The 24,492-nt window shown below is 46.3% G+C and overlaps 1 protein-coding gene across 1 annotated transcript in view; it reads right to left on the reverse strand.

The window, feature by feature from the left end:
• DOCK5 (dedicator of cytokinesis 5) overlaps positions 1–24,492 on the reverse strand; it is a 923,455-nt gene that overhangs the window by 308,757 nt on the left and 590,206 nt on the right. The window contains exon 31 of the mRNA XM_085632878.1: positions 4,890–4,990. Within this exon, the coding sequence (XP_085489004.1) occupies positions 4,890–4,990 (101 nt within the window). The remainder of the gene's footprint in view (positions 1–4,889; positions 4,991–24,492) is intronic.

A 24,492-nucleotide genomic window follows, 5' to 3' on the forward strand; every position in this document is an offset into this window, starting at 1 on the left:
AATATGCTGAAGGCCCTAGCTATAATGAGATAGGTGTACCTAGCATATAGTCAACTAGTTTCGAGCTTCCTCCAGCTCTTCCTCAGGACTACACAGGGACCAGCACTGTGTAAAAACCACTCCTAGTCGACCCGATTAAGGTGCAAATGTGAGACGCTGCGACTAATAAGCATGCGTTTAGAAAATACATACGTAAATAAACGTCAAGTAGTATATTTTAAGAAGCAACAATGTAAACCTGTTAGCAAGAATCCCTCTCGGCGGTCCGAGAGGGATTCTTGCTAACAGGTTTACATTGTTGCTTCTTAAAATATACTACTTGACGTTTATTTACGTATGTATTTTCTAAACGCATGCTTATTAGTCGCAGCGTCTCACATTTGCACCTTAATCGGGTCGACTAGGAGTGGTTTTTACACAGGGCTGGTCTTTGTGTAGTCCTGAGGAAGAGCTGGAGGAAGCTCGAAACTAGTTGACTATATGCTAGGTACACCTATCTCATTATAGCTAGGGCCTTCAGCATATTACCCCGTTTTTAATCTTATTAGCTAGGAGCAAGAATAAAATTATTTGGCCCACTAGTTAATTATTTTAAATACTCACAAACACCCCACTCCACTACACTTTTCCTGCACTACACATAATTGGTACTATAGTGCCCCTACATAATCCGCAAGTCGCAGCACGCCTCAGTCCGTAGAGGACTGGGAGGACCCCAATGATGAAGCATGTCACCGTGGGGAAACCCTGGTGAGTGAGGGGACTCAAGAAAGAAAGAATCCTTTTCTTTCTTTTCTGGTGAATCTCAGAACTAAATTGATTTCTGACACCTCATTTTTTAAGCTAGGTTTTTTTACCTGGAAACTCAGGTTGTTTATGATTCATGTACTTTTGGAGGGTGAACCTAGTCTTTAACCTCTAATTCCCCCCATATTTTGATAACAAGCCAAGAGTGCGGCACTTTGGGCCTGGAGTACCTGGCAGTAACTGTTGCTCGAGTGTGAAGCACGCGCTGCGCTGGGTTGGGGATATGTGGCTGCAGCTAAATGGCAGCCCCTCCCCCCCATCACAACCCCCCTATTGTTTTTCTCACTCAGTATCAAATGCCACAGGCTCTACTGTACTGGGAGGCAGGTCCAACCAGGAGGCCTGATGAACTGCCTGTGAGAGAATGAGCCAAGCACAGTGATGGGAGACTTATTGTCTCCCTGTTTTTTTGCATGCAGCCCTGTCCTGAGGTCAACAAGCCAGCGAAGCTCCCATTACCATACGATAGGCACCTTAAAATAGAGAACAAAGTGAAAGGACTGTGAAGAGGCAGGGCACTACTATACAGAGAGGCCTTGCTGGTGCTTGTGAGCTCTGGCAAAGCAATTGATAATTGAGTCTGGTAAAGCTAGGTATAATATTTGGACTGACAATGTGGCACAATATTTGGGCAAACCTGCACAAAGTTGATCAGAAGTAAGTTAAGCTGTCGTTTGAAAAGGACAGAAGCATCAGAGATCAAACAAGTAAACTGGCCTTTGATCCGGCTAGCATACAGATGGGGAGACTAAACTTCTGCTCTGAGATGTAAAGGAAAGCCTAAGAACAATTGATGAGAAACTGGACATGGTTACGAACAGGCTTAATCACAAGACTGAGTACCTGAACAAACTAAATGCATGCCTGGATGGTAGGGACGATGGGTGTCAGACTCGGAAGACAACAGTACCAATCATGTAAACAAGCTACTGGTGAAACACGGTTGGCAGTGACAGACAAAAACAAAGACTTGGAGATGCTGTCTCAATGCAACAACATAAGATTTCCAAGTGTGGTGGAGTCGACACATATGGCTAAACCTGAACTTTTCTTGGAAAATATACTATTCAAGATGTTTAGACAAGACAACTTCACAGCCATGTTGTCAAGCATGCTCGCTGCTCGCGTGCGCAGAAGCTTGTTCTCGGTGAGACTCATCTCCCAGTCATCACCCGCATACCCATTTACCTTGACAGGGATGCAATGCTGGGGCCTGAAAAATTAAGGGGACCGATGCAGTATCAGAGAACCGACAATTACATCTACACTGATTTCATCATTATGGTGCAAGATGATAGGCGTAAGCTTCTGGACACCAAATAACTTTCGCTCGCTAGGAGCATTTGATACTCCACACAATCCTCAGTAAAGCTGCATGTCGAAGCTGGGAGAAAGCAACCTTGTGTTGGAGAACACTAGATTTAGAGCAGAGTTATCCTGTTCAATTAGAGAATATTTTGCACAGAATGAAGACTTGGTGGATACACATTCTACAGTATAGGAAGCGTTTAAACCTATGTCACAGGGGGTCTACATAGCAAAATGGGATACCACCCTGCAGATGACACACTCACAGTTGTGCACATAGGAGAAAAAGCTCAAATTATTAGAGGCTGCACTCAATTTAAACACAGACCTTGCTATGGAGGCCAAAATACACCTAACCCTATTGGCATTTAGAGATGCAAAAGACCCAGAAGTACGTTTTCTGGGGAAGGGGGAGAGGGCCAGCCAATACGGCAAAGGGGAGAGCCCGAGCAGAACTCTGGCATTACTACTTAAAGACCACACCAAGAGTAACATCATCCCATGCAGGAGAGATGGGAATGGGGTACTTCATCTAACTACTAACAAAATATTGACGGTGTTCACAGAGTACTATTTAAACATATACACTTCCCAAAAGCACTTCGATAAAACACACATCTGAATAGCTAGATTATATTACCACAGCCTGGCTGAAACATGGACTACCACAAAATAAACCTCTGACCACGGATGAAATCCTGGAAGCCATCACGAGTATGGCTAATGGAAGATGAGGCATATCAACTTCAGGACTGGAATGAAATCAGTGTCAGATGTCAAAGCTAGAATCAGAAAATGAAATGGATTTGGTACGTGCACAACCTAATAGTTCAGTGGTGGTTTGTAGTTTGTACCGTGCTCCGGGGTTCGTCCTCCGAACTAGGGCGTATGTAAATGTAGAAAAGCACCCCCCAACAACATGGGGTGTGTCCCCCAGGCACGTAACTAGTCCTCCAAAATGGGTTTCAAAAGATTGTACTTGATTCTTCAATGTTCAATGTTGAAAAACTTTATTTGTTATTTCGAATTCATCATGAGCGTTTTTTTTCACTTCAAACGCATTACGAAGATTATGGCATTAATTATATATTCCCAATGCATTTCGGCATAAGCCTTCATCAGGGGAACTCTAGAAAAACAATAAAGATGACGATGAGCGCTATGTATGAGGTCTAATAGTTACTCGTGTGTTAAAAAGACGGACAAAAGTGAAAAAAAGCGATTAAAAACCGATAAGTTGTAACGTGTACGGGTGTGGTTAAAGTAAAAAAAGTTAATGCGCAAATGGTACCATGCTCGTGAGGATTATGGGGAGCTGTTTTAGCGACCAAAAGCGAATGACAACGATTAAATCAACGTGATATTACGACTATTGGAAGATTTAAACGTGATTTCATGTGGAAATGAATCAGGCCTTTTAGAGTGCTAATTATGAGACCTTTCACTGGAATGGAAGCCTCCAGCCAGCGAAGAGTCTTGTTCTGATTTTTCCTCAACTAGTCTCTTGATTTTGTCTTGGACTTGCCCAAAGAGGATGAACAGGTCTGAGATCTGGAACAGAACTTAGGCTTGGAGGGGACCTACTCGTGTCTTTTGCTCTGCAAAATTTAGTTTTGCCTTCCCACTTCCCAATGGCTTTCAGCTGGTTCCCTGAACATTTGTCACAGGACTTCAAGATGTGTTTGTTGTTTGGTGTTAAGGCAGCAAAGAAAGATATTGCATGCATCTGTAACAGACATCATCTTGCAACACTGCTTAAAACATGTCATTTTCTGAAGTTATATTCCTACACACTGCCAAAAACGCTTAGAGTAGAATAATCAAACGAATTTGAAAGTGAAAAGAACTAAGCTTTGGATCAGCATCAAAACATGCAGAAAAAGAGAAAATGTGGTCAGCGAGTAGGGGTGGTACATAGCGGCATGTCGGGAGGCAGGGCAGAGTCTGATACCTGAAGCTGTCACTGTGAAGGAGCTACCGGATCCAGTCCAGCACTGGGGAGATTCAAAAGTTGAATCTGTGCTTATAAGTATCTATTAGAAAGATAAAATGACGGTACACTGTATGCCATAATCACAGGTTGGATACTGCCTTTCTGTGCCCCCCTCAATTGGCTACAAAACGTGCTGACTTGTGGTCGCCTGTCACATTATTGATTGATAATAGTGCCAAGAGATGCTCTTTACCAGATACGTCTCAACAAGAGGTTCCCAAACCACCCTGACTTCCCTAATAGTTCCATAAGTTTCTTTCGTATTCCTTAAATGCATACATGTTTCATTTAAAGTATATCCTTTATGTCTCACTTGTGTATTATTAGTCCAATTCCTTTACTTTCTTAGCAACAACATTGGAATGTGATGTTGTATGACTCATAGTATTTACTTGGTATGGTCATCTTGTTTTTTTCCTTTCAATAAAACTATTTGAACCTAAAAAAGAAAGATAAAATGACTGTGGGTACCCGTGCTAGAGCTGATGTTGAGTTTTTTCTACCAAGTTGCAATTAAATATTATGAACTGACTATCTCTTACATCTGCCTTTTCCTGATCCTTCCCCTCGGTTCTGTGGTTGGATGTGTCAAATTTGTTTTCTAACACTATAAAAAAAATAAAAAAAAATGAAGGGGTGCTTGCATCAGATCGTTTCAGGTGCATTTCCATCTAGGTGAAAATGGTACTGTAATTTGGTTGAGATAGAAAACCCAAGACAGTCCTCCTGTCGAGACCCCACTTCCAATTTTTACACCACACCTCCTGGAGTGTCTCCTTACTTTTTGATGATCTTGTTGCGTTTTTCCTGTGAGAAATTCTCCAGCTGAAGAGAATCATGGGTAAGAAAGCCAACTCCCAAATGGAAAAAATTGTTCCACAGCTGTAAGAAACATAACAGAGTGAACAAATGTGAAGGTCTTTAGTAAACACAAAGATGCACAAAGCAGCAGAGATCATTATTACAGTGCTGTTTCAGTCATCTATAAAAACATGTTCTTGCTCAGTAGCTTTGGAACATACACATTTGTAGAACACTAGAGCATGTAACTACTAATTGCCTGAAAACAGTGGGGATTCTGTAATGTTAATTGATTTGTGTGCATATCCAAAGTAGTCCGAGTAGTCTTGTCATCATGCATGAGAATTTCCTACTTATTTAAGTATGTAATATATTTGTAGAGCACAGGCCTCGTCGCACATGCAATGGATCGCTTTATGTGAAACCCGAAAGTACTCGATAACATTCTGCGGAACTTAGTTTCAAACAGGCAAGAAAGTTAATCTTTAAGTTACACCCCGAACATGTGTGTTTCAATTCTTTACAGAAGGAGGACAGGTTGGTGTTGGGAAGAAATGGGTGAGTGGTTTAAACTTCATACATTTAATATGAAACTGATTGATCTTTATAATGCATTCACTACAATTGTTACTGTTTAGATGCACAAGACCATCTCTCAGCCAGGATTTGCCTGATGAGAGCCAATAATGGAGTTTCTGGTATCAGACAACATTGACATCTACAACAAGAGCGGAGGACCACAGCCACAAATCTGCTTCTCTGATGGCTAGATATTAAGCAGAAGAATGTGAATGAAATAGAAATCACTTAACGTATTCCATAATTAAGTTTAAATAGTGATGAGCCTAAGGATCTCTTCTTTGAATGAATAAAGCACATTACAGTACTGAAAAAGGCCCAGAGTCCCAACGTTGGGAGTATCAAATCACAACCCATGCCAATACTGCATAAGTGAACTAGTGCTGTGTACGTCAGTGCCATATTTCAGTGAAAAGGGTGTCTAGAACATCTGGGTCATTCTAGAATATGCACTGAATAAATGGCATCTGCAAAACTAATTACAGAATGCATGCACAGTGCTCCATCTCCATGCATGAGGATGCCCCATTTACATTTTATGTAGGCACACAGTATTGGAAAGCAGCAGATGATGCCCCAGTTCTTGTGGAATGAGGTGAACAAGCTGGGAAGTATTATCATAATACTGTTTAACAGTGCAGGAAGCAATCCATAATGCTGAAAGCGAAGGGTGCTGAAGGCACCAGCTATCTGCACTTATATAAGTGGCAAAGAGCTTGGCAAACTGTCTAAACCACCTTGTGCTCTCATTAGAGGAATATAAGCTCACATTAAAGGTAACATTAGAAGATAACCAGATAATAATATCAATTATTTATATGTATAATGATATGTACCCTGACAAAAAATGACAAATTGTTGGAACAGCATTGTAAAGGGAATTACAGGCAACAGTATTGGGAATGGTGAAGAATGAGTAGAAAAGTGGGTGCAGGATTACATATAGGATTGGAAAAGGAAAATGAGTAGAAATGTCAAACATTTTTCTGAAGATGATGTAAGTAATCGAAAGGAGAATGTGGAACAGAGTCAGGTGTTTTAGATGACATGCAGGAAAAAATGTATCAGCAGTTGTATCAACTACACACTGTTAAGTCAGCAAAACTATTGCAATTTGACCCAGAGTATGAAATGTGTGCAGCTATATATGGTTTAGTATATACAGTAAACAGTCCTGACAAAAACAAAAAACTTTTTAATCTGTCTAGAAAATACAGAAATTCTCAAACACACCAAAATGAATTGCTTCAGCGACACATGAAACAACTGCTGGATGATTACTAATCTATGTGCAAGGGAGGTAGAAGGGTAAAACTGGATAGCAAAGTCTTTTGAATACTGAAGGTAATTATGTAACAATTCAGTTGCCGCCCAGAGATTTGAGTGCCACACTTGGTACTATTAGAATTACTAGACCTGAGAAAGGTTTACAGAAGTTGCAGGAACTTTAAGTAAGGCAGCGTATAATGACATACTTCTCATAAAAGCACCTCACAAATGTAAAAATATGACATGGTCACAATTGTAAATCACTTATACTTCGCCAGGATTCTAAACCCTTTTCAGTCCTATCCAATAAGCATGTGACAGTACTAACAAAATGCTAAACTAATGACACACCCCAATTTTTTAATCTACGGAATTTAATCAACAGTTTCCAAAGAAATCCAAAAACCATAGGCACACTAGGGGAGAAAACAAAACAAGTAACAACAAGCATTTGCAATGCAATCAGTCTCGCCTTTGGGACCTTATAAGAATATGCTAAAGCCAAGCATAATATGACAATATTCAAGATTTTATAACCCCCATACAGAAACAAATACTTTTAAAACAAAAACAATATTTTGACATAATGGAAAATATACTAAACGTATGCTTTAGACGCCATTAGACAGACTGCCTGCCTCACATTAATTCACTTCACACCACTCGTATCGATTGACAGCCGCTTTCCGGACATCTCTGCACACGCAGCCAGTCTGGCTGCCTGCACCCACATCAGCACATGCACACAAAGCCCATCCAACGATAACCTATCCCTATGCCTTAAAGGGACAGTGCTCATATTTCTATCATTATACCATAAGAAAAATAGAAAAGGTGCGTGTTTCCTCAAGTGCCTGCTGCTGGTAAAATCTGCCCGAGCGTGGCTGGTTAAAAATGACAGATTCGATATTCTGAGGCAGATTAAGAACTTCGGTGCGAAAGGGACCAGAGACCAACCGTAATTACATTTGGAAAACCCTGCACAGGCAATGATAACTTAAAACACCTAAAGAACGCCGTTTACCCACTTCTACACCCATTCAAAACAAGCAGCACTGAAAGCGATCGCTTTCGTGATCGCTATTATAAAAAACAAAAACAGTGCCACAGCGAACATGTGTTTTCAACTATTGCGCCCGTGTCTGGGCACGATAATTGAAACCACATGGCCTTTGGTGCACGTAACAGACACCAATAGGCCATGGGCGGAGCAATGGGCCCGCCTTTGGCCTATTGCGGGCTGTCTTTCAGAAACACACACACGCAAAGGCCAATCACAGAAGCCAAAAGGAAAAGCGAGCGTGTGCGATTCCAGGCTCCATTTTCGAACCCCACACAAAAGGGCTCTCGCTGCGCGAGCCCTAAAAAAGGATGGATGGCCTTTACAAAACCCCAAGAACTTACAGTACCATACTTGTCTAACCATATCACGCAAATCAAAAACCATTCAGTCATTAAAAATAGTTTTATGATACATACCTTGATCGAATGCATTAGTTAAAAAAAGCAAGAAAACCCTATTCTGCGAAGTACTGTCAAAGAAAATAGGAAACTATTTGTTTAATTTAAGTGAACAATCACTTCCAAAAGCTTAATGGGCCAGGAAGGAGTTTGTTCCTTATAAATGGTTTGAGACTGCATGTTTCTACATTTGTTTCATTGCTTTTCTTTGTTCTTTTCTCTTTCTCATTGCCTGTTTTCACAATGCGATCCGTCATTAGAACATATCCATAATCCTGATAAGTTAGTTATAGGGACTAAATGTGAAAGATGTGCAATTGAGCTGTAATCTCATTTTCAAATTGGAGAAAAATGTATGCATTAGTTTGTGTATTATTCAGGAAAGAACAGAGGCAGAGCTCAACACTGCTTGTGCAGTTGTTTTCGGTCTTATCTGTTGTGTTTTATTCTTATAACCGTTACTAAAAATATACTCTAATTACACTCAAACACTTTAGACCTGAGCATGTACATGCCATTGAAAAATCTGCAGTATTTCAAAATTGGGGGCATGGTCTAAAAAGCAAGCATGGTGGATGCATTCTAATCGAGCTACCACTAGTTGCCGGACCATCTACCATGATGCACCATATGATATGCACATCTTGCTCACACTAGCTCCTGTTTTGACTGTAGAGGCGACTTCGCTGCAGCCACATAGACCGCTGGTGGCGGGAGTGATCAAAGAGGTATTGGAGACTGTCTCTTTCCCCACACATGCTCGTCTTATGGTCTCTGGAGGCAACCATAAAGAACTGCAGCTTCGAATGAAGGACCCAGGGTGGAAGATTTTTTCCCGCGTGTGGTGATGTGCCTGAAGGATAGCAAGGGCTGGGTGTGCCGGCATTGCAGCTGATACCAATGGATGCCACCGAGACCCGATCTGCATGGCTGGTGGACAGGTGGGAGAATAGGTTTTCGATGCAGCACAGATGTCAACTTAGAGGAAAGGAGGGGACCTGATTTGCTCCAGCTGCTGCAGTAGCCATAGAGCGCATGTGTTGTGCTCTCCCTCTGAAGCTTGAACATAAGTCTTGCAGCATTAGAGCCCCCTACTTTGCTACCTTCCTCCTGTTCCCGGATAAAGTTGAAGACAGCGTAGGGAGTAGCAAGGAGGAGACAAGAAACTGTTTGGGCAGGATCTTTGGGACAGAGACAACTTTGCTGGACTGCCCCTTGGGAAGAAGATGCATTACTTGTAGGAAAAGGCAAGGTGCTAGAACTCAGGTGGATTGAGATCTCATCGAGAGGGACCCTTCCATTCCCATGGTTTTGTTGTTCTTCTCCTACCCTTCGAATGTAGGTAGTGGAGCCTTAACAGTGGTAATCGCCCTAGGTATGGTCCTGACCTTCTGCTGACACTAGGCCTGGTCCCCCAACCCATTGCACTTCTGCATGTTAACACCATTGATGGCTGCTCTGGAGGTTGGAAAGCCTGGGCGTGTGTAAGGAAATGTCTCTTTTGTATGGTCATCCCCAAATTTTAGGATTGATACTGATGGTTGTTCGACTCAGAGCGCACTGAGGCCTGCTAACCAGATCTCAGTGCCTGTGCCCTAACCATAAAACTATGTATGTTTGATGGTCTTTTACCTAATTGGCATAAGCTATCTTACTTGTAAATCACTAGTATATGATACCCAGGGCCTGTAAGTTAGAGGGTCAGCCCAGGGACTCCAGCGCTGTTCGTGCTACCCTGGGTGTGACAATGGTAAACCATTGGCTACCAGTCTGCCTCTGCAGACTGAAAGGGGAGTTTTATACTGCTAACTCGATTTTGCCATTTAAAGAAATGGCAAAGCCCCAAACATTAATATATGTGTGTGTGTATATACAATACGTGTGTGTATATAATACGTGTGTGTATATATATATACACATACATACACTAACACAGCAAGGTGCAACGAAGAAAAACAATCAACATGGACACGTGAAATTAAAATCAAGGATGTGCTCGTACATCAATTGGCTAGAAATTATTTCCATGAGCATCAACAAAATCTTGGATAACGGTGTGAGTATGGCAACATGCACTACATGAAGAACAATTTGGTATGTGTGAGATCAAAGCATTGTGTTTGTAGGAACAAAGAGTTTCATCTATAAGCAACAAAACATTCAACAAGCATTTGCAATGCAATAGGTCTCGCATTACTGAAAGTTTGAGCTATTGGTGTTGCAAGTAATAAAGCAACGCCACTAGCTCAAACTTTCAGTAATGCGAGACCTATTGCATTGCAAATGCTTGTTTTTCCAGTCTCTGCCTTTCATTTTACAAACCAGAGTTATTAAGTTGCTCATCTCAACAGGTTTGACTTAAGTAAATAAACTACAACTCCCAGAATGCACTTGCTAAAATGGACGTCCAAGACCTGATACACGGAGTCCTGCGAGACGCTGTCACCTGTCCGCCTGGCGCGCACTCACCTCAGCCTGTCCTCCGAGAAGCCGTTGAGTCCCTGGCTGTCGGGCCGGTCCCGCCTCATCCTGTAGAGCCCAGACTGCTATAGCTCCTTCAGCTGCAGCCTGTTCATATCATCTCGAGGTGTTTTTTCAAGTTTCGGCAGAGTGGTAAAACTGGCAAAATGCCTGAAGAAGGTATGTGCGCACACACCTGCAGAGCAGGCGAGCTCTGCGGTGCTCTCGGCGGCGCACAGGAGCGGCCCAGCCCGGCTTCCTGTTCCTGGCAGGTACACACCGTCTCTGAAGGGCACTGGCGTGCGCTTCCCTTATCACAGGGCATCGCACCTCAGGCGGCCACACAAAGGGGTGGGGAGCCGGCCGCGAGGCTTTTGTCCCTTTCGGGGCCCAGTGCACACTCGGATGGGACAGGCCACAAGTCAGCCGGGCCTCACTCAGCTTCTTGGAAAAAAGCTGTCAGGTAATGAGTAATTAGCTGCTTCTCTGTCCCATTCATTTCACGGATGCCAATGACACAGAATGCCCCTTGTTGACAACATTGCACATTTAAATGGCACCACTCAGGGCCAGTGCAATGAAACAAAATGAAGAGCACACCTTCGGGTCTCTTTCAGTGGGGTCTCAATCCCGTGCCCATAATTATCCAGAAACAGAGCTTCAAAGGCCTAAATTGTCCGCATTAGGCCATCCAATTGTGAAAGGATGTGCTCTTCCTGGAGGGGGGGATCCGTAAACTGGATAATGAAAATAAGCGTGGCTTCCTGTAACACAGGAAAAATAAATTTGCCATGCAGTTGTGATAGTTTAAGTCAGTTTTTTCCGCGACAATATGTGAAACGCAGCTCAACATTTTTTTTCAAAAGTAAGAAACAGTTATTGGAGTGTAGCACACACGTCCTTAAATACAAGACGTTGCTACCTGTTTTCCTTTAACTGGACTGCAAAGTTTACAAAAATAATAATAATATAAAACGAACAGAAGTCATCCACGATGAAATGTATGCATTTCATGCCCAAGTAACGTTAAGATAATGAGATTTTGGACAACAAAATATAAAACTGCGCAAGAACATTATAATTTTCTTGAGGACAAGTAATGTTTTGCTTTCCAGCAGCATTCTTGGACTCATAGTCTCAATAGGATTCACTGAGATTACCTACAATTCGCAACAAGGTGGACGGCGGAAGTTAAAAAGTCCAGCGCAGCAGTGTCACACGACAATGGGGCACTTCCAAGCAGCCGTATAATGAGGCGTTTCACCGCATAATAAAAGCAAACACTGGTGTATCTTTTACAGACGTCAGTCCAACCTTAATGTGACACCGCCTTCCGAATGGCACAGTGTTTCAATGTTTTGCTTGCTATGGTACATGCAAGAGAGAACATGGCCGGTCTAGATTGTTCATATAATGTCGTCCATTGCTCTCTATAGGGGCATACGTTGGCCCACGGGCTGGTATGGCTTCTATTGCCTTTGCCACTAGGGGCAACCAATATAGAAATAATTCTACTGCGCTTTCCTTCCGAGCACAGTTCCTCTTCACCCACCAGAACATGTCTGCTGCAGGTGGCCAAACTGCCTGAGGTAGCTTAAGTGAGGTATTTGGACAAACAATCGGAAATAACCTGACGGAAGGAAATTGACAGAAAGTGTAAGGAAGCCTGAAGGAGGTACACGGACAAACAGTGTGAGGTAGTTTGAGTGAGGTATGTGGGCAATCAGAATTAGGAATTTTGAGAAAGACACATGGACAAACGCTACAAGGTAGCTTGATACAGATGCGCAGACAGTCAGTATACGTCTGTCCATCTGGTACTCGACAGTGTGAGGCAGCTTGAGGGATTAAAACGGGTAGAACATGTGAGGTGGCTTTAGGGAGATACAAGGACAAATCATGCGAGGTAGCGTGAGAGAAGTAGGTGGGTAGAGTCATGCAGCTTTAAGGAGGTACATGAACATAGTCAGGTAGCATGAAAGGTGAATGAACACAGAGTGAGGTATTTTGAGGGACGTAGGTGGACAAGCAGAATAAGGAGGTTTGAGGAAGGTACGTGAACAAAGACATCAAGGTAGTTTGATTCGGATGGAGACAGTATTATGAGTTGAGGCACTGGCACACCATAGGAAGACAGTGAGAGGCTGTTTGGGCACACAGGAAACAGCTTGAGGCGCAGCGTATAGACACTTTGAGACAGCTGAGGCTAGAAGGACTGACCCTCGCACTGAATTCCCCAGAAAAGCAGAAAGTTGTATTCCTAGTGTATGACCTGTATGAGGAGCCAATATCTGACTTTGGTAGTATTTGCAAATAATTCTAGTATTCCAGGGAGTCTGTGACTGCTATAGTTTCAGCCTTCACACTAGCACCCACATTTGTAAACCAATGGTGCGCGTGCACCACAGAGGAGCAAGGGGAGGGAGCGCAGCAGCGAGGCGAACGCGCGCTGCTGCGCGTGCTGGCCACCATCGGGAATGGGCGGAGCAAAGGCGGGACATGCGCCCGCCTTTGCCCAATTGCGTGCAGGCTTTTTTTTTTTTAAAAGCACGCGAAAGCCAATACAGCGAGCAGTGCTGCACGAGCAGTGCTGCGCACTGCAACGCAGGCGCGAGCCCTAAAAAGGGCATCTATGGAAATTACGTTTATTCTTTCGGTATCCTGCTTATGACTCAATTGTAGAACTTAAGAACGTTAAATGGGGTGTGCAGAAATTATCTGCATGAATTCATAAGTTGTCATGGGAGCTAGAATTGGTTAAGTTCTTAAAGAAAAGAAATGCAACTAAACGCTAAGGAATTGGGTTACAACATCAATACAATATAGAAAAGAAGTAGGCTAGCTGGATCAAGTAGGACAGTTGATGAAGAGTTCACTAGTAAAAATAGTTTGGTTCTGGTTATTAATAAATCCATATAATTTTTTTAATTGGAGGCTTATGTGATCCTCTGTTTATTAAGTTGGACTATCCCATTACAAAAATGGACTAAGCTATTATGCTCTAATCTCTTTTTGAATCACATTTTCTTGTCGCGGTCCAGAAGCACAAGTTACAACTTGTGTAACGATATATCTGTAAGAGACATTAGTTAGTGATAGATTCCTTACCTTAGAATATCCCCAGGCGTCAGACTGGATCCGGAAAGTTTTCGCTAGCAGTACCTCTGCGCGTCAGCAGGTGGTGTCGTGCGGCTCCGCGTCTGTCGCTGGCATCGTATGCGCCAAGATGACGTAACGGAGACTAATTAGGCGCCACCCATGCACGCTGACATCAGTTCTGTACAAGACTTTCCGAGCCAGGAACGCAGAGCCATGCAAGAATCGGACCACTGGTGCCAAGAAACGAGGGCCCTGAAAGGGATGACCTTAACCCTAGAAACAGTTCACAGAATGGGGAGGATGGGTAGGGCGGTAAGGAATCTATCACTAACTAATGTCTCTTACAGATATATCATTACACAAGCAGTAACTTGTGCATCTGAAAGAGACACGTTAGTGATAGATTCCTTACCTTAGAATAGATACCCCAGCAATACCAACCCCGGTGGTGGGTCTGCGAACAGATTACACCAGAAAGTCAGAGAACAGAACGGCCAAAGAAGCCGTCTCTCCGGACTTGGCTGTCAAGGCAATAATGCTTGGTAAAGGTATGCAGCGAAGGCCAAGTAGCTGCCTGACAGATATCCTGCAAAGGGAATCCCCGTCCCAGAGCAGTAGTGGCTGCTGTCGCCCGAGTAGAACGGGCACGCAGCCCCACAGGAGGCTCCTTTTTAGCCAAGGAGGCTTTAATACACAGAATGACCCACCAATAGATGGTTGGCTTGTGCACAGTCCGACCCTTTCTTGGCGCCCAAGTAGCCAACAAGAGTTGATCATCCACCCAGAACTGTTGTGTGCGCTTCAGATAGAATGAGAGCGCACGTTTTGGGTCCAGAAGGTGGAGCCTCTCTTCCTCTTTCCAAGGATGCGGAGGCGGAAAGAAGATGGGCAAAGTGATGGCCTGCCCGATGTGGAAGGGCGTGACAACCTTTGGCAAAAAAGAAGGACGGGTACTTAGAACCACCTTGTCCGGATGAAACGAAAGGAAAGGAGGTTTAGAAGAAAGAGCCTGGAGCTCACTCACTCTTCTGGCAGAGGTGATAGCTACCAGGAAAGCCGTCTTGAGAGTAAGAAGACGTAAAGGACCGGTATAAAGGGGCTCAAAAGGAGCGCACATCAGATAGGTCAAGACAAGATTTAAGTCCCATTGAGGCATTATGAAAGGCACTGGAGGAAACGTGTGTGTTTGAAGAAACGGTTAACAACCGGAGACTTCGAGAGAAGGCTGATCTGGAAGCCTTAGAAAGGCGGAGATGGCCGAAAGATAACCTTTGATAGTACCCAGAGCAGAGCCCTGCTGGGCCAAGGACAGTAGCAACAGAAGGACCTCAGAAAGAGGGGCAGAAAGGGGATCCACAGACTATGCTGTGCACCATGCCACAAACATGTTCCACCGGCAGGCGTATACCGTATAGTGGAGGGACGCCTGGCTGCCAGAATGACATCACAGACTTCGGGAGGCACGCTGTTAACTGTTGCCGCTCAATCTCCATGCATGGAGGCTGAGGCTGGACAGGTTTGGGTGGAGGACCGTCCCCTGCCGCTGCGACAGAAGATCCTCCCGAAGAGGCAGACGGATCGGGGGATCGATCGCCATGCTGATTAGCTCGGGATACCAGTATCTTCGTGCCCAATCTGGAGCCACAAGGATGACTTGGGCCCGGTCGCACCGAAACTTCTTCAGCACTGTGGGCAGAAGTGGTATAGGCGGAAAGGCGTACAACAGACCACTTGCAACGAAAATAGTTGCCTTGGAAATTCCAACGCGCAGAACCGATGACATTGCGCGTTCTCTTCGGTGGCGAATAGATCTAACCAAGGCACTCCCCACTGCAGAAAGAGACCTTGCGCCACCTCAGAGTGAAGAAGCCATTCGTGATCCATCAAGCACTGATGGCTGAGTTTGTCCGCAATGGCGTTCAGAGATCCTGCCAGGTGTTGAACCACCAAGGTAATGCCTTGGTGTTCCAGCCACGTCCAGAGGCGCAGAGCCTCCTGACATAGGGACCACGACCCCACCCCGCCCTGTTTGTTGCAATACCACATGGCGGTGGTGTTGTCCGTGAACACTTGCACCACACTTCCCCAGACAAAGGGAAGGAATGCCTTCAGCGCAAGTCGGATCGCCCGAAGCTCCAAAACGTTGATATGGAGCCGGGACTCCACCGGAGAACAGAGTCCCCTGATCTCCGCCTCTCCCAAGTGCCCCCCACATCCCAGGAGGGACGCATCCGTCACCACTGTGTGCTCGGGTTGGGGAAGGGAGAGGGATCTGCCATTGACCCAATCGTGATTCGTGAGCCACCACTGCAATTGTCGTGCAGTGTCCTCTGAGATCTGGACATGATCGGACAGGTTGCCCCGATGGAACTTCAGGTCCCACTGCAGAGCCCGCATATGCCATCTGGCATGTTGCACTAGCAGGATGCAGGAGGCCATCAGGCCCAGGAGCTGGAGGGTCATCCTGACTGAAACCCAGGACAGAGGCTGAAAGATCGGAATCAGAGCCTGAATATCACGGACCCGCTGCTCGGGAGGATAGACCCAAAACCGCGTCGAATCCAGAACCGCTCCGATGAAGGGAGCTTCTGAGAGGGGCTCAGGTGTGACTTCGGCACGTTGATGGAGAACCCCAGCAAATGCAGGAGGTCGGCCGTAGTCTGAAGGTGGGAGACCAGTGCCTGGGGCGAGCCCGCCTTCAACAACCAGTCGTCGAGGTAGGGGGAAGACGGACACCCCTGATCAGTGCAGATGAGCTGCGACCACTGCCATTACTTTGGTGAACACCCGAGGGGCGCTGGTAGGGCCAAAGTGGAGCACGGCAAACTGAAAATGCCCCGGGCCTACTGTGAACCGCAGATGAAGCCGGTGGGCCGGCAGGACGGGGATGTAAAAATATGCGTCCTGCAAGTCCAACGCTACCATCCAGTCTCCAGGGTCGAGGGCAGCCAAGACGTGAGCCAGAGTCAGCATTTTGAACTTCTCCTTCCGGAGGAAGCGGTTGACGTTCCGGAGGTCCAAGATGGGACGCAGACCCCCTTTGTCCTTCATGGGGACCAGGAAATAGTGGAAATAACAACCACTCACTACTTCTGCCCCAGGAATGCACTCGATGGCCCCCTTGGCCAAGAGGGTCATAACTTCCTGCTGGAGAGTCGCCAAGTGTTCCCCCGACATGCAGTGGTACCAAGGTGGCATGGCTGGAGGGGTGGACTGAAAGGGAAGGGAGTAACCCTTGCGGATGATCTGCAACACCCACTTGTCTGATGTGGTAGCGTGCCATTGGGGGAGGTGAAGGTGGATCCTGCCCCCCACAGGCGTGGTGTGCTCCACAAAGCTTGGATTAGGAATGTTTTGAGGTAGACGCCGTGGGGGCGGAGGTGGACTGGCCCCTACGCTGATTCCCAGACCCACCCCTGCGGAAGCCACGTCCGCAGCAGCCCTGAGGCTTGGTCTCCACAGGCTTGCTGAAGGAACGTGCCTGGGCGCCCCTGCCGTAGCCACGAAAGGAACAAAAACCAGGAGTGGCTGGACTGTTTGTGGAAAGACCCAAGGACTTGGCCGTGGCCCGCGAGTCCTTAAAACGCTTCACTGCACTGTCGGCCTTATCGCCAAAGGGGCGGGTGCCATCAAAGGGCATGTCCATGAGTGAGCTTTGTACATCTGGTGAGGACCCGGTAGATCTCAACCAGGTGTGGCGACGGAGCGCCACAGTCGTAGAAATAGCTCTACCTAGTGAGTCCGCGGTGTCCAAACCACATCGAATGGCAAACTTAGCCGCATCTTTACCCTCGGCAACAGCTTGAGACAGCACGGCTTGGGCCTCCTCAGGACACTGGGGCAACACCTGCACAACGGCATCCCACACCGCATGGGAATAGCAGCCCAAGAGGCATGTGGTGTTCACGGACCGCAGCCCTAAGTTGGCCGAAGAGAACAACCTCTTGCCGAACTGCTCCAGCTTCTGAGAGTCCTTATGCGGCGGAGCCGTGGGAAAAGCACTCTGGGACGTCGAAGCCTGGATGACCAAGCTCTCAGGCAGTGGTCAGAAAGGCAGGGTCACCTGGCGCCGGGCGGTGACGCCTGGCAACATTCTTATCCACCGGGGCCCCCGTGGCTGGCCTCGACCAAGTGGCCAGTAAGACGTCAGTGAGGGCGTCGTTAAATGGCAGCAGGGGCTCTGACGAAGTGGACGCCGTTTGAAGTCCCTCAGTGAGGAGGTTAGTCTTAAGAGCCAACGTAGGGAGATCAAGGTAGAGGACCTCAGCGGCCCGACGGAGCACCATTGTGTAGGAAGCGCCCTCCACCATGGTAGGTGGAGGAGAGGAAAACCCTGGGTCAGAGGAGAGATCAAGGCCGCCCACCTCCTCTAACTCGTCCACCCAGTCCTGATCTGAGTCACACTGATGAGCAAGAGGGTCCTGGGACCCCTCCCAGTCGCCCTCCACCTCCGCCATATGTGGGACAGACTGCGGCGGCAGGGACCGGGGAAGGAACAAACGGCGCCGGGAACGGCCCCGGACGGGGCCGAACCGGCGCCCTGTCCCAATGCGGATCCCAGGTAGGGACGAAAACCTGGGCAGGGGCAGAACAAAAGGTATCCACGGCGGCGCCGAAGGCGGCGCTGGGTCTCGAGCCGGCAGCGCAGGACCTTGTGGCGCCGTGGCCGGAGCCAGCAGCGCAGGATCCTGTGGTGCCGGAGCCGCCGGTGGCGCCGACAGGATCGGACACGGGATCGTGGGGCCCAAAGGCGTGCCGGAGGGAGCCCGAGGTCTAAACAGGCGGTCCATGGTTGCAAGAAACTCTTGCACCTGTGCGGGAGTTGCCGATGGACCCGGGTAAGGTGGGTAGGCCGCGGGACTCCTGGGCTCCGGAGGAGCCGCAGGGCCAAAACCCCTGACCCCCTCGTCCACATCCGGGGAGCGACGGGGGGACGTTGGAGAGCGACAACGCTTCTTCGACTTCTTTTTGTGTTGTCTCTTACCCGAATCCGAGGGCGAAGACTTGGAGTCCGAGGAGCGATGATGGTGGCTCTGCGAGCGTTCCCTGGAGCGGCCCCTGGACCGCGAATGGCACGGGGATGAGTGGCAGACCTCAAACAGCTTCCGGTGCTGCTCCCTCAAGGCCTTCGGGGCCATGGCCAAACAGTCCATCCCGGTCCGGGAGTCGTGGTGGCTCTCTAGGCAGTAGAGACAGACATCATGGGGGTCAGCCACCGACATATTGTGACAGCAGGCTCCACAAGACTTAAAACCAGGCATCCCTACTGCACCAAAGTAGACTCAAACTTACAGGAGACAAAAGTCTGAAAAAGATAGTCAAAAAGTGACTAAGGTACGTGCTCTAACTGGATTTGCGCTTACTGGCGCGGAAAAAGAAACAACTGATGTCAGCGCGCATGGGTGGCGCCTAAGTAGTCTCCGTGACATCATCTCGGCGCATACGACGCCAGTGACGGACGCGGAGCCGCACGATGCTACCTGCTGACGCGCATAGGTACTGCTAGCGAAAACTTTCCGGATCCAGTCTGACGCCTGGAGATATTCTATGGTAAGGAATCTATCACTAAAGTGTCTCTGTCAGATTAGCTGAGAAACACAGATTTAGCAGAATAATTTAATAAAGCTTTTTTACTGCATTCTGTTTATGCCAAACATCCCTGGTTGATAAGGCCAACACAGGCGATACTAATATTTCAATTAAAATAAACAACTAGCCCAAAAATCCGTTGGTCGCTGTCATAAACTCCACTTGGATCAAAACAGCTTCATGCCAAATCATTGCACACATCATTGTCTCCAAGAAGTGCATATGGTTATTTACCATGCCTATGAATTAACTAGTTTGAGTGCGTTGATCCTAGTAGAGTTTGAGAATGATTTTGATTCTCTGTACTAGGAGTTTCTCTTCCAGGCCCTGGAAAACAAAACTTTGGCCCGGGATTATTAACATGGGTAAAAATTCTCTAGCAAGCACGATGATGGACACGTGCAGATGGCCAGGTCAAGGGACTTCAATGGAAAGGAAATATTGAGAATCATGTATTATTGTATGGTGATAACATGCTGTCATTCATACACTACCCATGTTGGACTGGACTGAGATTGATGATGATGCTAGATTTCTATGGTGAGGCATCTGGTCCAGTCATCAGAGGTGACAAGACTGTTATATTCTCAGTAGAGGCAAAGCAACAGCAGCTCAAACTATGTTCAAACACAGAGTTTCAAGTACTTGGGCAAAACGTAATCCCATTCTTGGCAGGCCTATAGAGAGACTACCAGGAATGGAGTGCCCATACTCTCTATGTAGAATGGCACTGTTCATAATGGCTGCTCTCCCAAGACTTTTCTATGTTCTCCAGAACTATCCCTATAACATTTCCATCCAATTCTAACATAATTCAGTCCCTCTCACACACTGTCTAGGGGCAGGTAAACAGCCTACAGTCTCCCTAAACAAGTGTGAGCAGTTACTATATGAAGACAAACTGAGTATGACTGATATATGCTTTTGTTACTAGACAGCGCCCTCATAAATATCTGGGTTATTGGGTACGGTTATTGGGCCCCAAAAAAACCTTACTTTCCGCCTGGAAGTGGATATCTTCGAAGAACTGCTTTTCTCGATCTCGTGTACTGCTCTCCAGTGTGTGTTCGCTCCCCCAGCTGACTCGGGTGGCTGTTACCTGATGTTGTAAAGCACTCAGCTGTATTCATCGAGAGACCATGTCATCATGCATGACGTCATTATAGAGTAACCAGTCAGGCGCACACTGCTGAGTTGTTGGTTTAAAAAAGTGGCATATTATTAGGATTTCTAAGTTCGTGGATATGTGGGAGGGAGGACACATGAAATCCTTTGAGAGCATGTTGAGGGAATTTGTGCTTAATAAATCCCAGTTTTATAAATATCTCTAATTAAAGCATGCCCTAGAACAACAGACAGACCTGACAGCCATACCCAAGTTCAACCTTTTGAAATAAACATTGTGCTAGAGACATCAGGTAGGTGTGGTCATCTGGTGTTGGGCTCGGATGTTTTCACTTTGTTTTTGTCTTGGAAGAAGTCTTTGTAGTCACGAGGTAAGTGACTCCTCCTTAGGACGATAATGTGCATGGGCATCAACTCCATCACCAGATTGTTTTGCCATGAAGGGTTGTGATGGTGTCAGTAAGAAATAGAAAGAGATGTTCATGTGTAATGTATCTAAGTAAGATAGTCCTGGAACAGATGGAGGTATACGGGGAAGAGGGTGGGCGTATACGAATCTACAGCTCTACATGCCAATAACTGATGCATACTGGTAAGTAGCATTTTCTGTTCGAGGCATATGAGCTGTAGATTCAATACTTGTGCATAGACTATACAGCAGTTACCTCCTTAGCGGTGGCTACCTGTATCTGTTGCAGTGGTTTGAAAAAGTGTTCTTAATACAGCCTGGCCCACAGTAGCTTGTTGTACGAGTTACTTACCTTCAGTAACGATGTATCTGGTAGAGACGCTGTCTAGCCGCAGATTCCTTAACTTAATATATCCCCAGGCGTCAGACTGGATCCGGAAATATTTTTGCAGCAGCACCTCTGCGCGCCGGGGGACGGCGCAACACGAACTTGCCCTGACGTCGTTAACGTACGTGACGTCACCGAGGTCAGATAAGTCCCTTCCGGGGCGCTGACTTTGTGAAAGTGTGCGGTGTAGACCAAGTTGCTGCTTTGCACACGTCATCTAGGGGAATGTTCCCTAAGAATGCCATAGAAGCCCCTAGTTTGCGTGTGGAATGAGCTCAAGGGGGAATGGTTAATGTGCGTTTGGCTTTAAGATAGCATATTTGGATGCATTTAACAATCCACCTTGCAATCCCCGCTTTTGAAATGGAATTGCCCTTATGAGGTGGGGAGATAGCCACAAAGAGTTGTTTAGTTTTTCTAAAGGATTTTGTCCTTTCGATGTAGTAAAGTATTGCTCTTTTAACGTCTAGCGTGTGAAGAGCCCGTTCTGCCACTGCGTATGGTTGAGGGAAAAAAACTGGGAGTCCAACAGACTGGTTAAATTGGAAGGCAGAAATGACTTTAGGTAAAAATCTTGGGTTAGGGCTAAGAACCACTTTGTTATGATGTATTTGTAAAAAATGGTTCTTGTATGGTTAATGCCTGGAGTTCACCAACTCTTCTAAAAGATGGATAGCGACTAGGAAGCTACTTTCCAAGTGAGGAACTTTAGTTCCCATTTGTGCAGAGGTTCAAATGGGGGACCCATGAGTCTGGTAAGAACAATATTTAAATTCCATACTGGAGAGTGTGGATCTCTGGGTGGAATTATTATTTTACGTCCTTCCATAAATGCTTTGATAGCGGGTACTCTAAACAAAGACAAGTGTTGTCTCTTTTGGAGATAAGCTGCTATTGCAGCGATATGTAGTCTTATGGATGTATATGCTAGGTTACATTGTTGTAGGTGTAAGAGATACCATATAATGTTTTGATTAGATTTTGTTATTTGTACAGTAAATTACAAATTGTTTCCACTTTGCGACATAACATGCTCTGGTGGCAGGACGTCTAGTTTCTTTAATGATGTTAATGCAGTCTGGCGGGAGATCGAGGTAGCCAAACTAAGACTTCAGGAGTCAGATCGCAAGGTTGAGTTGATTGGGATCTGGATGTCTTATGTCTCCATGGTTCTGAGTGAGAAGCTTGGGTGAGAGGCGCAGATTTTGATGAGGAACTACTGATAGTTCCAGGAGGGTTGTGAACCATGGTTGTCGGGCCTATGTTGGAGCAACCAGGATCATTGTGAGGGAATGCTGTTTGAGCTTCCGAACCACTAACGGAATTAGTGGGAGAGGCGGAAAAGAGTAAGCAAATTTGCCTGACCAGTTCATCCATAGCACATTGCCTTTGGACGCGAAGCTTGGGCATTTTGCGTATTGATGTGTGGCGAACAGATCTATTTCCGGCTGGCCCCACATGTGAAAGAATGGAAGAAGAACTTGAGGATGGAGTTCCCATTCGTAGATCTGCTGTGTTTGATGACTGAGCAGATCTGCAATCTGATTGTTTACCCCTGGGAGGGGTTCTGCAAGGATATATACGTTTTGCAGAATGGCCCATCTCCATATGCTTTGAGCTAGGTGTGAAAGCTGTAGAGTGTGTGTGCCCCCCCGTTTGTGTGTGTAGTACATTGCTGTGATGTTGTCTGTACAGACCAGAACAGCTTTGCCTGCCAGATGGAGTTAAAAGGATTTTAATGCCAGAAAAATTGCCAGTAGTTACAGGTAATTTATGTGGGGTTGTTTTTGCTGAGGGGTCCATATGCCCTTAATGGTATGGTTTTGAAGATGAGCTCCCCAGCCGGTGAGCGATGCGTCTGCTGTTAGCACTATCTGTGGAACCGGGTCGAGGAACGGCCGCCCTTTGGAAAGCTTGTGTGTGTTCCACCACTGCAGAGAGCGATGCGTGCGGCTGTCCACCAACACCAGATCTGTTAGCTGACCTTGAGCTTGGTTCCACTGACATGCCAAAGACTCCTGTAATGGACGCATTTGAAGTCTTGCATAAGGGATGATGAGAATGCAAGAGGCCATCATACCGATCAACTGCATGAACACTCGAGCTGGTAATGAGTGTTGAGGCTGAAATTTGGATATTAGAGCTTGCCTAGTGCTTATTCTGAGAGGGTTGGGATATGCTAAAGCTTTTGAAGTGTTTCTCGTAGCTCCTAGGTACTGTTGTGTGCTGGACGGTTGGGGGTGGAATTTGGTGAGATTCACCGTAAATCCCAAGTTGTGAAGCAGCTGGATTATTTTTTTTGTGTGTTGCACACAGCTTCTGTGTGACTTGGCTTTTATGAGCCAGTCGTCCAGATAAGAGAACATGTGTTGTCTTCGTAAGTGAGCCGCCACTACTGTGAGGCACTTCGCGAAGACTCTGGGTGTTGTAGTCACTCCGAACAGAAGGACTTTGAATTGGTAGAGTTGACCGTCCACCACTAACCTGAGATATTGCCTGTGAGCGGGGTGAATGGAAATATGAAAGTAGGCATCCTTTAGATCTAGAGTGGCAAGAAAGTCACCTTGTTGAAGCAGTGGGAGCACCTGTTGACGAGTGACCATGTGGAAGTTGTCTAACTGAATGTAGAGGTTTAACGGTCTGAGGTCCAGTATTGGCCTGAGAGAGCCGTCCTTTTTTGAGATTAGAAAGTAGAGGGAGTGAACCCCTGTGCCTCGATGTGGTAAGGGGACTGGTTCTATTGCATATTTTTGTAATAGAGAGAGAACCCCTTGTTTCAGAAGAGTCAGATGTTACGGGGACATGGAGTTGTCTGGGAGGGATATTTGGGGGAGTGGAGGTGAGTTCCAGGCAATAACCATACTAGATAATTTGTCTTACCCACTTGTCTGTTGTGATAGAATTCCAGACAGGTAGTAACTCTGAGAGGCGTGCCCCGACAGTAGTGGGATGATCTGGGGGAAGTGAAGGGAAGTCACTGCTTGGTGGCAGGGGAGTTGCGGGTATTGTTACCATGACCTCTTCCCTTACCATTGTTGCCTCTGTACCCTCCACGAAAGTATCCTCTGGAGGAATTGTTTTGATTGGGGCTTTTATAGGAAGAAGAGGGATGCTCCGAGCCAATAGTTTTGGAGCCAGCCCTGTAAAAAGAGCGACGAAATGAACCTCTAGGAGATTGCAAGGCCCCATGCTTGAATCCGGAGA

Source organism: Triturus cristatus, chromosome 11 (assembly GCF_964204655.1).
Source record: "Triturus cristatus chromosome 11, aTriCri1.1, whole genome shotgun sequence".
Lineage (NCBI taxonomy): Eukaryota > Metazoa > Chordata > Amphibia > Caudata > Salamandridae > Triturus > Triturus cristatus.